This window comes from Silurus aristotelis (assembly GCF_946808225.1).
Source record: "Silurus aristotelis genome assembly, chromosome: 20".
In the NCBI taxonomy this organism is placed as follows: domain Eukaryota; kingdom Metazoa; phylum Chordata; class Actinopteri; order Siluriformes; family Siluridae; genus Silurus; species Silurus aristotelis.
In genome coordinates this window covers 15,757,714-15,770,891 of record NC_139593.1, presented here as the reverse complement: position 1 = coordinate 15,770,891, position 13,178 = coordinate 15,757,714, and the positions used below count along the sequence as shown (strand labels likewise).

General features: G+C 37.4%; 1 protein-coding gene across 1 annotated transcript in view; it reads right to left on the bottom strand.

The window, feature by feature from the left end:
• tmem255b (transmembrane protein 255B) overlaps positions 1-9,685 on the bottom strand; it is a 34,272-nt gene extending 24,587 nt beyond the window's left edge. The window contains exons 1-3 of the mRNA XM_083522442.1: positions 9,481-9,685; positions 7,302-7,444; positions 7,149-7,211 (exon numbers count right to left, since the gene is read on the bottom strand). Coding sequence (XP_083378568.1) covers positions 7,149-7,211; positions 7,302-7,444; positions 9,481-9,526 — 252 coding nt within the window. The 5' untranslated portion in view covers positions 9,527-9,685. The remainder of the gene's footprint in view (positions 1-7,148; positions 7,212-7,301; positions 7,445-9,480) is intronic.
• Positions 9,686-13,178: the final 3,493 nt, after the last annotated feature.

Genomic DNA, 13,178 nt, shown 5'->3' with positions numbered 1-13,178 from the left:
TAAAAAATCACGTCTGTGCTCACTCTGAACTCCATGCTGGTCATCTGCAGTTGCGTGTAGTGTACTATTAAAGTTTTACACAAATACATAATTAAATGTACAATAGTGGTACAACTATGCAGTACATTCCCAGTACCATGTAAAAGACAGAATCAAGTTTAAAAAAGAAATGTACGCCCAGTTTAGTAGTGTTTGTGCACCAATGCAGTCCACATAGGGTCACGGTACCATTATTTAGGAATAACCCTGTAACTGAATGTGAAAAACATCCTTATCCCAAAATGCAAGCAGAATGAATTAGATCACAAAGCAGCCACAACAATCACAAAGCAGCCTTACAAAAATACACCGATAAGGCAAAACATTATGACCACCAGCCTATTGTTGGTCCCCCTTTTGCTGCCAAAACAGTCCTGAACCCGTTCTACCCCGAATTAACAGCATTAACTTCTTCAGCAGTTTCAGCTACAGAAGCTCGTCTGCTGAATCAGACCACACGGACCAGCTTTCGCACCTCACATGCATCAATGGGCCTCGGACACTCGTGACCCTGTCACCGGTTCAAAACTGTTCCTACCTTGGAGCACTTTTGATAGATACTCACCACTGTAGATGGAGAACATCCCACAAGAGCTGCAGTATTGGAGATGACCCAGTGGTCTAAACGTCCCAATTTGGCCCTCGTCAAACTCGCTCAAATCCTTACGCTTGCCCATTTTTCCTGCTTCTAACACGTCAACTTTCAGGACAAAATGTTGCCTAATAAATCCCACCCAATAACAGGTGCCATGTTGAAGAAATAATCAATGTCATTCACTTCACCTGTCAGTGGTCATGAAGTTACGCCTGATTGGTGTTGATAGATTCAGAATAGAGAATTTTAATTAATATACTTATCCATATGAATCTCCCTATTTAGCAAGCCAAAGATCACTGTGGCAAGGAAAAACTCTAGGAGACAATGTGGAAGAAAACTTGAGAGAAAACCTTCATCTGGGTAACACTGGATAATATGACATAAATAATTTCCTACATTAGCTGTGTAATATCCGGTCAAGACCTGTACGTATGTATACAGGAAATTCATTATAGTTTTACCATGAAGCAAAAATGTTCTTAAACTTCGCCTTTATCAAGTGCGACTTTTACCCAATGTATGCAAATAAGCAGCTTTTGGGTTATGGGCCTTGCTCAGTGACCCCAGAGTGGCAGCTTAGTGTGGCTGGGATTTGAAATCATGACCTTTAGAATCCAAAGTCCAATGCCTTAACCACTAAGCTACCACCTCCCCCTATCATTGTGGTTGTAGTACTGAGCCACTAATTAAACATGCCACCTCTCAGCACTGACTCTCTTAAGCAGGGTGAACGTCTGATCAAATATCCTAACACTGGTCTGGACATTTGCCGAATGCTCCCTGTAATAACTGATAGACCCAATCAACAATTTCCACAAGTTCTCATTTCACTCACCTGAAAGCAGAGACGGACAGAATGAATCCAGACAGCGGAGTTCTTACATAATTTTTGGCCAACCGCTATCTCGTTAAATAATTGCACACTTGCTCCTTTCGTCTTTAACGACCCAATCGGATCCCAAAACCCAGCCATTTTGAGCATTTACAACCTACTTTCCACAGTGGAAGAATTGAGAAGCAGAAGAAAGCATCTATATCGCTGCAAGGCCAAACGGAATAGTGCGTTCAAGTGATCGATGACACTGCTGATCATCGGTTTAATGAGAACTGTAGGGTCTGGATGTAGAATTATGACCCCTGACAGGAGCACTGCTTTGGCCACAAGGTGACCTAGACAAAAGCAAACGCTCCGATATTTTACAACAGAGGACACGAACAGACACAACAAAGTCAGTTCACGTATAATTAAAAGGTACCTTTTCAGTAACTTCGGTGGTACTGGTACCACCTACATCTTTTTTTAATTTGAATATGCATCTCTTAGAAAATGTAGACATAACATACCTTCAATTAAACTTATTTTATGTTACGTTATTGTGCCATAATTATGTAAAGCTTTAAAGGAATAAGCAGCTATTTCTAGGGTAGAAACACATCCGAAAGGTACAAAAGATCAAAACCCAGTGACAAGGTAAAGTACATATTAGTTCTCTTGTAGTAAGTGTACAAGCAGTTACAAATTCAAGACTATTTTATACATAAAGTATGTAGTATACAGTATTCATTACAACATACAGTTCTAAATATACAGAATTAGCTTTGTTGATAAATTTCTCAAATACAAAAAAAAAGTACTGGTAAAGACACGACCTAAAATATGTGTGTATTCCAATTGATATATCTTGTTGCAAAGCTTTGGTCCTGACACAGACCTGCCATTTATCCACTTAATGGAAATAAGTATTGGGCCACCGGATTATTATATGAAATTGCATTCTAAAAAACTGGACATTAATTTAGAGATGTTCCATTGTGCAGCTAAAAGAGTTTCCACTTTCCTGGGGAAGGATTTCTACAACATCTTTTGGAGTATTTCTGAAGGAACTTTTGCAAATTCATCCAGTAGAGCGTTCATGATGAATTGAGATCAGGCACTGATGTTGGATGAGAAGGTAAAAGTAAATGTGCTCCGTGTAAACTTTCACTTGAGTAAAAGTACAAGCCTTCAAAAGCACGTAAGAATCCAAAGCACTATGATTTATTATGGCTTTAATGACTCTTTGCTTAACTTAGTTTATGTGAGGAGACTCTGTTACTCTTAACACACCGATCCATTAATAGAATGATATTAATAATTCGAAACCTGATTGATATTTATTACAATTATCATCAATTTGAATTAAAATCGCATATTAAACATTTGACTTCATACTCATGAATTGATCTGAATGCCAATTAACTTTACTGATTGGTGAATTCTAATGCCATAAAGAAAAACTATTTAAAGAATGAATTTAATAAATAAAAATAATAATATCTGTTCTTTTTCAATACTTTAATCAGTAAATAATAAACCGATGCTTCTAACAAAACGATCCTCATTTTCCAATTTCTGTGGTAGAGCAGAGGAGTGGAAGATGATACCTGGTTTCAGCATCAAGCCACCTGACACTAACGATCTGCCCGTAGCATGATAGGGGTTGTTGCACATTAATGCTGGTAAGACGGACCAAAAGCTCCTCAGTGTGTCTCAGGAGCTAAAATAAGGAGTGTTGTAAGTTCCCGTGTGTGTGTGTGTGTGTGTGTGTGTGTGTGTGTGTGTGTGTGTGTGTGTGTGTGTGTATAAAACACTGTGTAATTGAATAAGCAAGATGTTACTGGTGTGTACATACAGTACACAATATCAGTGTGTATGTGTGAGCACCTGCAGGGTTCAGTTACACACACTGTACCCCCAACTGGGTATGTACATGAATGAGTGTGTGCATGGGGCAGAGTCTCCACCATTAAACTTTAAAGGGCGTTCTGGGATCAGGGCCAAGATGGTGGACCGAGAGAACAGGCTCTTAAATCATACACAGAGGTCTCGAGAGGAAATGAAAAAAAAAGAGCTACATTTACATCCAAAATCTCAATCCTGATCACAATGTTACCATAGATTACACGAAGACGATTCGAAAACATGAAGCAGCGTTGAATTAAAAGCAGAGAACTGAGGTTGCGATGTTGCAAGTTGTTTGGTGTTGTATGTCAGAGGAACACTGTGTGCTTTTCTTAATTTCTTCGAAATTTGTTTCACTGGAGAAGGACGGAGAGACAACGATATGGCAACTCAGGTTACACTTAAGCCAGTCACCATTAATTAATAAAATGGCGTCTCTGTTACAGGATTGGAATGAAGGACACTTGCCTACATTAGTCACATCCAGTGTAATAGTAGCCTCTTTTTTTTAGCTTAAATTTAATGGAATATTGTAACATGTTCGGTTTCCTAATTCCAAATCATGATTCCACTCTAGATTTTGCTTCATAATAGGAATGAGTCGGTATTACATTTTCAACATGTTATTTGAATAAACAACTAGGTTTGGTTGAGGACTCTTCTGAGTCAAAGACACAAATGGAGACACATTTCTCACAATAGTCTCACATTGAATGTAACACAATTGTGCATGATCTCACCTGGGTTTTTCAAATATCCATAAAGATACTGTGCAACTCAAGAACTTTGAGTATGGATTTGAACTGTAAATGATATCATCACTCTGCTACAATGGTTAAGGGCCACATGTTAGATGAACAGTTCTGCATTTACAGTAAGCACCCATCACTGAACAAGACACCTCAAAAATGACGGAACTGTAATGAATAGACGTTCGGAGGATGGGTTCCTTTTCAGTCTGGTTCCTCTCAAGGTTTCTTCCTCATGCCATCTCAAAACGTTTTTCCTTGCCAATGTTGTTCATAAGGAATAAACTTACAATTATAAGGAACAAACTTATAGACACTAAACTTGTACATCCAACTTTATAACCACTTTTTCTCTGGAAAGCTGCTTTGAAACCATTGTTAAAAACGCCATACAAATAAAAAGGAATTAAATTACATTTAATATTGTGTTGTCGTACCCAAGAGTACTATCCTGTGCTAATTCAGAGAAGATTTTCACCACGTACCCATGTACACTACAATGATTTACAATCGCACTGGGGTCACCAACACCAGGACTGGTTTTCTAGGGAGTTTTGTTTTTGCCATTGTCACTTCTCTTCAGGAATCAAAATCCTAATCATTAGCCAAATTTCAATAAAGTGACATTCTTTTTCTTCCTCTTCTTCCTCTTCTTTCAGCTGCTCCCATTTGGGGTCATAACAGCGGACCATCCGTCTCCATAATACCATTACAATGAATTCTTGGACTTATTATTATGTTTGTTTGTCCAGTTAATTTTGAACCTGTAAAAAATGGAGGGACAATGTGTAAAAAAATATATAGATTTGTTTTGTTGCTATTATGAATCCACTGATATATATACAGTGTATACAGTATATAGTATACAGAGGCAAAATGACTAAAAATGTTGTGAGGTCAATACTGTAAATAAATCTGAACTGGCCTAACATTCATATTAAGAGCAAACCAACTACACATCAAACAGTCGGAAGAAAAGGAGTGCTGTCTATAAGACTGCATTACGTTAGCTAGGTAAATTATTGATTCTGCAGTATAATAGGTTAATGCATCAAGGAACGCTTGACAAGAAACATAATTATAATATTCATTTTAATTGTTGAGATATGAGTTCCTGAACGGTTCCACACTTCCTTGTCTGATGCTATTAAATAAGCTTAATCATTTACTGGTTTTATCGAGTTTGGAGACTAGAAATGTACCTGAGAGGTCAAATTGGCCACAAAATGCAGTCTGGGAAGCAGCATGAACGATAAAGCTTTCACTTTTATCAATTCAATGTTATTTGTACATTATTGTATTTCATGCATTTTATTAAAAAAATTAAATTGTCCAAAAACAGCTTTACAAAATTAACTACAGTTGATGGCGAATTAAAATTTTTGATTTATAAAGTCCCTGTACATTTGTCCCTAATGAGCGATCCAGTGGCGACTGTGGCGAAGAAAAACTCTCTGAGATGGAATGAGGAAGAAACCCTTAAAGGATCCAGACTCAAACATGAACCACAGCAATACAAAACTGTTCATGGCAATTGTAGCCCTGAACCATTGTAACTGTTTATATTAATTACAGTACAAATCCATCCTCATGGTTCTTGAGTTTAACCCTCCTCAGGAACCTCATGGATCTTTAGGGTTAGTGTTCATGTACCTCAACCCTATTGAACCCCATTGATGAATGTGAATGCTGACTGCACCCCAGGTCTCCTCACCTCACCTACATCAGTACCTGGCTTCACTAACACCCTTGTGAGCACAAATCTCCACAAGCAAAATCCAGTGGAACATCTTCCCAGAAGAGTGGAGGTCATTATAACAGCAAATAGGGACTAAATATGGAATAAATATTAAACATCAGTGGTTTTTTTTTTGGAGAAATCCAGGCTTTCACCAATGCTAATATGATTTACCTTCATGCTCGGGCTTAAATCCATTAACCAATCACAGCGGATGCAGCTGAGAGCATCTCGACTCAGACAGTTAGCAAAGCAATGCCTATTTATTCTGTAATTGTATTTGTCATGCGCTTGCAGGTAAAACGACATTTGTTTTGCAATAAGATCCATGCATCCTTTTCGCCTGTAACACGATCGCTCAGTGACAAAAATAAACAGAAGTGCTGAAACCCAATTGCGATTGATTCATACATCGTTAATGACAATATGATTGAGGACAGAAAAAATCCTAAAGAGATAGAAACACACTCCGGTACGACCTGCTTGATACAAAGCTTTGATTCGAAAAAATGGAGTGTTTTTCCATTATTGCCTACATACAGCCAAAGTGACTTTTGAGCCAAAAAAGTATCAAAGTAAAATTGTAAAACTTAAAAAAAAATAAAAATATTTGAGAAATATTCAATATATTTTTATATATACGTACTATCTGATAAACCAAGATGCATAAAGCAAACATTTTTAAAAGAATTATAAATAAGGGGGGGCAAAGCATTTTGATCAACACATTAGTTTTGTGATTGTGAAGAACACGAAGAGTTTTTTTTAAGGTAACTACACATTAATACAATTAAAATTATGACAATCAGATTCGTAATACAATTCCGTAAAAAAAGATGTAAATCACCGGCCTCCAAGTGATATATTTGATGATATCGCTGCATTAGTTTGTGAAAACCTTACCATAAGATTCATGTGCGTATCGAATGTCCACATTCAGTCCCCATTTGCTGTTATAATAACCTTCACTCTTCTGAGAAGATGTTCCACTAGATTTAGTTTGTGGAGGTTTGCGTGTATTTAATTAATCTCAACGGTGTTCAATAAGGTTTAAGCACAATAGGAGGCCACTCAAGATCTTCAACTCTAACACGTAAACCAGGTCGTCATGGAAATGGATTTGTGTACAGAGGCATTGGAACAGGTTCTGGTCCCCTAGTTCAAGTGATGAGAAAATCTAATGCTACGGCAACCAAAGATTCCAGACAATTGCGTCCCTCCAACTTTGTAGTAACAGTTTGGCAAAGAACCACAAATGGCTGGCAATACTTTTGTCCAGGAAGTAAACATACTGTTGCTTACCATAGGTCTGCGGTTCTCCACCACATTGAGCCCAACGATGGCCAAGAATGTCCCAAAGCTCAGCTAAAAGAACAAATGACGTGTTTTCAGTCTGTTATTGTATTTTTAAAACTACAGGTAAAAAACTGTAATCGTTTTAACGGTGTTACTCACAATGATGCCTGAGTAGTAACCAGCCACTGCCACGTTTCCGGTGCGAGTAGCAGCCAGGAGGCCGATGAGCAGGATGATGACAGAGAGTGTATGTAGGGCCACAGTGCTCCACATCGCCGTACAGCGTCTCTTTGAGTACTGCTCTGTGTGATGATTCAACAAAACGCACACTTACTTCACCTTTACTTCCAAACAGCAGAATCTACATCACGACACAAGTTCCTTTAGGATTTTTCAGTGTTTTTTTATTTTGTTGTTTTAGTTTTCTTAATGTTCTACTGAGAAGATTTCCTCACAGGGATGTATGGATCTATAAGAGTTGTCCAAAGACTTCCAAGTTGAGCATAAACAGTGTTATATTGTTTAAATTCCAGGTGTTTTTCTCTGGGGTTCTACTGGGAAACGTTTTCCAAAATAAGAACCTTTAAGGTTTTCTTAAAAACTTTTTACTTTCAAAGAACAGAAATCTTCAAAGTTAGTATCTAACTTACAAAATTGAACCATTCAGCATTTATATAATAATTTTTCTTTTATATATATATATATATATATATATATATATATATATATATAGCGCCTTTAAAAGCGCTTTCCAAGCATAAATATAAAGAAATAAAAAGAAATAAATAACTAAACAATAACAAAATATAATAATATGGAATAAATAAGTGAAATTTACATCACTGATACGTCACAAAAATACAAAAAAGTCTCACATGACAAATAGCATAAAAAAGTTGTTTTTTTCAATTTAAAAACAGTAAAAGATTCGGCCTGTCTAAGCTAAATAGGAAGAAAATTCCAAATTTGTAAGTTTTGATTTAAGATTTAGACATTTAAGTTCTATTTTGTCTGAAAGTCATATTCTGATTTAAGCAGTATTAATGAATTAATCTGTCTTGATTATTAGGAATTAAATGTATAATTTTTTTTACCTATTTATTTCTGTAAAGCTGCTTTGGGACATTGGTAAATGTGCTTTACAAATACAACTAAATTGAATTAATTACTGACCAACATCTGACACCGAAAAACTGATTACTCCTCACTTTGCATCATCATTAGATTCGAGCATTTTTCATTTTTTTTTACATCTAATGAAGAAAATCTTGTATTATTTATTCCTACTGATCGGGGCAGTCACTATGAATTCAGACATTTTGGACTTAAATGTAACTACAGCTTCATTTAAGAGGATGGGAGGAAATGCAATTCCGTCCCCCCCATAAAAAAACCCAAAAACACCAAAATCATCGTTGTAAAAGTGCCATCCCAGGTTTCCTACTTGAAACCAATTTGCTAAATCTTTTCAGATGTCATTCGATCCATAAGTCGCTTTGATTGTCGAATCACCAGGTGCAGTCAAGACGATGTGACTCGAGATGTTAAACAGCACAAAGTTTTAAGGTAAAATCCTTTGAGATGAACGAAGCATTAAACGTTGTATAATGACGCATGACTTACAAATTTGTAGCTAGGATTTTTTTATTTTTTTATTCCAGAGTGACGTGGTGATGTTCGGCATCTCATCAATACGCTTTCTAAGATATATATGAACATGGCAAAGTTTTTATAGATATAAATATTCCACTGAAAGTATAATAATAATAATAATAATAATAATAATAATAATAATAATAATAATAATAATAATAATAATAATTTGCATGATAAAAACACATTCCTGATATATGCAATTGTACTATAATAAGTACTTATTTTTCTTCTTTTTATTATTATTATTATCATTATTATTATTATTATTATTATTATTATTATTATTATTATTATAGTATTTAAAACACCCAAGAATGAGTGTAAATTGTTTGGGAATGTGTTTAAATGTTTATATAAGTCATTTATATAATCTTATAAATGTTAAACCTGGTTAAAATGGAGAAAGAAAGAAAAAAATATGTTTGATTAAAAAATACTTTAAAATAATTACTTTTATTGTAAGTAACCATGAAGTCAACAATAAGAAGCGTTTAATTCAATTTAATTTAGTTTTACTTCCAAAAAAATGTGTACTATTTCTATTATAAAAAGAAATAATTCGAAGTGGAAATTGTTGCATTTGTTACCAACTGAATTGCACATTAATTAAACAGAGTGAATGAGTATAGAAACAGAGGGAAGAAGAGTAGATGAGTGAATGAAGCCGTTTCAGGCTGCTTACCTGCAGCGTCTGGGTCTGGGCTCGCGGTTACGGAGGGCTGCTGCATCTTTCACACGGTTTTACAAGCAAAAAAACAGAAAGACGACAATTTCCAATGATCCGAAACGGATTCGTTTTCTTTCCCGACTACCGAGTTTTAGAGGAAAAACAGAAGCTGCGCCGCTTCTCGAAGCTCCTCATGCAGGTGTAGTGCTGCTGAGTGCGGGGTGCGTTCACTACCCCGAGGTGTACTGTTACTGTTCAACACCAGCCAGAAGCGACACCTCACGGTTCAAGTGTTGAATTTACCAAACTTTTCAACTTCATTCAAAACCAGTGCGTTATACACTTCCTACCTGAACCAGTCCACTTCTTCATACCCATCATTTTTGCTGCTGTTTTGCTGCTTCAGGTCCAAAAACAGCAAAACAGCCCCAGACAATCACACTACCACCACCATGTTTTACTGTTGGTATGATGTTTTTTATTTCTACCTGAACCAGTCCACTTCTTCATACCCCTCATTATGACACCACAGTTATAGAAACCATCAATATTATAGAGAAATTCCTGCATTACAAAAACAGGAATCTCACACAGCCAGTATGAATGGCATTACCAAAACAAGAAACACGTCTCCTTTCACTGTAGCCACAACTGCACCTGCCTGCATACATCATCTCTAGCAGAAGCATCGATATTAACCTCATAAAACGACCCCAAGTTTTCCTGGAGATTTGATAGAATTAAATTTTTTTGTGTGCAATTTTTTCCTTCTACAGGAAACGTATAAATAGTTGATGAAAATGGTTAACAACTGACGTTTCCTCAACAAATAACCGCTTTTCTTGAAAAATTCTTGCGACCAAATCGATTACTTCACCTCGGTTATCCATCGTGAAATAAAAAACAAAAACAACAACAACAACACAAAACAGCTATTACATCCACATGAATATATTTAAGCTGGTGCAGTTTTAAAAAATTGAAACATTCAGAATTTATATAATAATCGTTAATTTATATAGCACCTTTAAAAGTTACAGCTCAAAACGCTTTCCATACATAAAAATTGGAAATAAAAAAAAATATGACCTCTTGTGCAGTTTGCTACGGATGCGTTTGGCAAGCTATGACTACATTTACAGCATTTGGCAGACCCCCTTATCCAGAGCGACTTACAACTAAACAGGGGAGGGTTAAGGGCCTTGCTCAAGGGCCCAGCCATGGCAGCTTAGTGGTGGTGGGATATGAACCTGTGACCTTCCAATTCAAAGTCCATTGTCTAAACCACTGAACTACCACCTTCCCTCGAGATGGCTTTTGTGTTGCAAACTTGCAGTCTGATTGTTTAAAGCAACAGCCTTCAAGCAGCACAAACTGTATGCTGCAAGAGCACAAAGTGCTGACATTAAAGGCAGGTAGATAGCTTCAACCAACATTGCAACAAAATGTGGGGGCTGAAATCTGATTGGAAAGTAAGCAGATGCTCTTCATATCAGTGCACCAGAGAAAAAAAATAAGGTATGAAATGTAGAGTATAGGCTATTGCAAATATTAGAATATATTCATGCACAAAAATATATTGAATAACATTAGTCAGTGATGGTGTTTAGGCCAACAGAGAAGACCTTGCTAGCCCTGCAAATGTCTGAGCTGGTCCTCAATGCATTATTTCATTCCTGGATATATAGTGTGAAAAGCAGGGTTAATTATGGTGCTTTACTTTTATTTATGATGGTTTATTTATTCATGCGTAATAATCCATTAAAGTTAATTTTTTCACACCCAAACCTGATTTGCTGTCTGCTGTCAAATGAAAGTACCTTTTTTAAAATCAAGTTAAAAAGCAGCAACAATGTACGTTAGGTAAAGGCGCAGATCTGGAGTGAGCATGGATATAGAGTGTTTGGTGAACTGGGATATTTGTACGCTGTCGTCCCCTCACATTCACACGTTCACTCAGGTTCATTGACGGTGCTGTGGTGGGTCTCTTATCCCAGAGATCCCTCATGTCTGTGTTACCTTCTGGTTCTCCCTTGTAGTTATGCTGCCATAGCGAGTCTTGCCGGAGTCCAAACTGCAGTGACATTAACTTTCATACAACAATAAGGACACTTAATAATCCATATCCTTCTCTTCCTGTCACCCTCTTCTCTCTCTCTCAGTCGAGTTAAACATGCTCCTGAGGCTCCAGTGACCACTGCTCCTGCCCTTCTCCCCTCCATGGATCTTCCCACTTCGTCCTGCCTCTGAATAGTGTTCTCTTTGACTGGAGGCCACTCTGTGCAGCTTGGGACGGTTTCTTATCAACGCCTTGGGTGGTTCCATGAAATTCCGGAGTAAGAACGGGCGCTTTGAGGATGGATTGGACTGTAGTTAATGTCAACAGTCTTCTACACTGACTCAGGACTACTTTTTGCTTCTGATCATCATTACTGCACCCCGCAACATCGTATATCTGCTACAAATGGACATTCGGTGCAACTCAGATGAGAATGGGTTTCCTCTTGAGTCTGGTTCCTCTCAAGGTTTCTTCCTTATGCCATCTCGGGGAGTTTTTCCTTGCCACAGTTGCCACCGGCTCACTCATCAGGGACAAACTTACTTATAAAGAACATATTCACTTTTAATCATCACATTATCTGTGTAAAGCTGCTTTGAGACAATGTTCATTGTTAAAAGCGCTATACAAATAAAAATAAATTGAATTGAATTTAACGCTGGAGGGTTTTTGAGCATGAACCGCCTTTAAGATCATGCCACAACATCTCAATAGGATTCAGGTCAGGACTTTGACTAGGCCACTCCAAAGTCTTCATTTTGGTTTTCTTCAGCCATTCAGAGGTGGACTTGCTGGTGTGTTTTGGATCATTGTCATGCTGCATAACCCAAGTTCGCTTCAGCTTGACGTCAGGAACAAATGTCAGGGCATTCTCCTTCAGGATTTTTTAGTAAACATCAGAATTCATGGTTCCATTTATCACAGCAAGTCTTCCAGGTCCTGAAGCAGTGAAACAGCCCCAGACCATCACACTAATATTTTACTGTTGGTATGATGTTCTTTTTCTAAAATGCAGTTACTTTTACGCCAGACGTAATGGGACACACATCTTCCAAAAAGTTTTTGTCTCGTCAGTCCACAGAGTATTTTCCCAAAAGTCTTGGGGATCATCAAGATGTTTACTGGCAAAACTGAGAAAAGCCTTTATGTTCTTTTAGCTCAGCAGCGGTTTTCGTCTTGGAACTCTGCCATGCAGGCCATTTTTGCCCAGTCTCTTTCTTATAGTGGAGTCATGAACCCTGACCTTAACTGAGGCAAGTGAGGCCTGCAGTTCTTTGGATGTTGTTGTGGGGTCTTTTGTGACCTCTTGGATGAGTCGTCACTGTGCTCTTGGGCCACTCCTGGAAAGGTTCTCCACTGTTCCATGTTTTTGCCATTTGTGAATAATGTTTCTCACTGTGGTTTGTTGGAGTCCCAAAGTATTAGAAATGTCTTTATAACCTTTTCCAGACTGATAGAGCTCAATTACTTTCTCTCATTTGTTTCTGAATTTCTTTGGATCTCGGCATGCTGTCTAGCTTTTGAGGATCTTTTGGTCTACTTCACTTTGTCAGGCAGGTCCTATTTAAGAGATTTCTTGATTGTGAGCAGGTGAGGCAGTAATCAGGCCTGGGTGTGGCTGGAGAAATTTAACTCTGATGTGATAAACCACAGA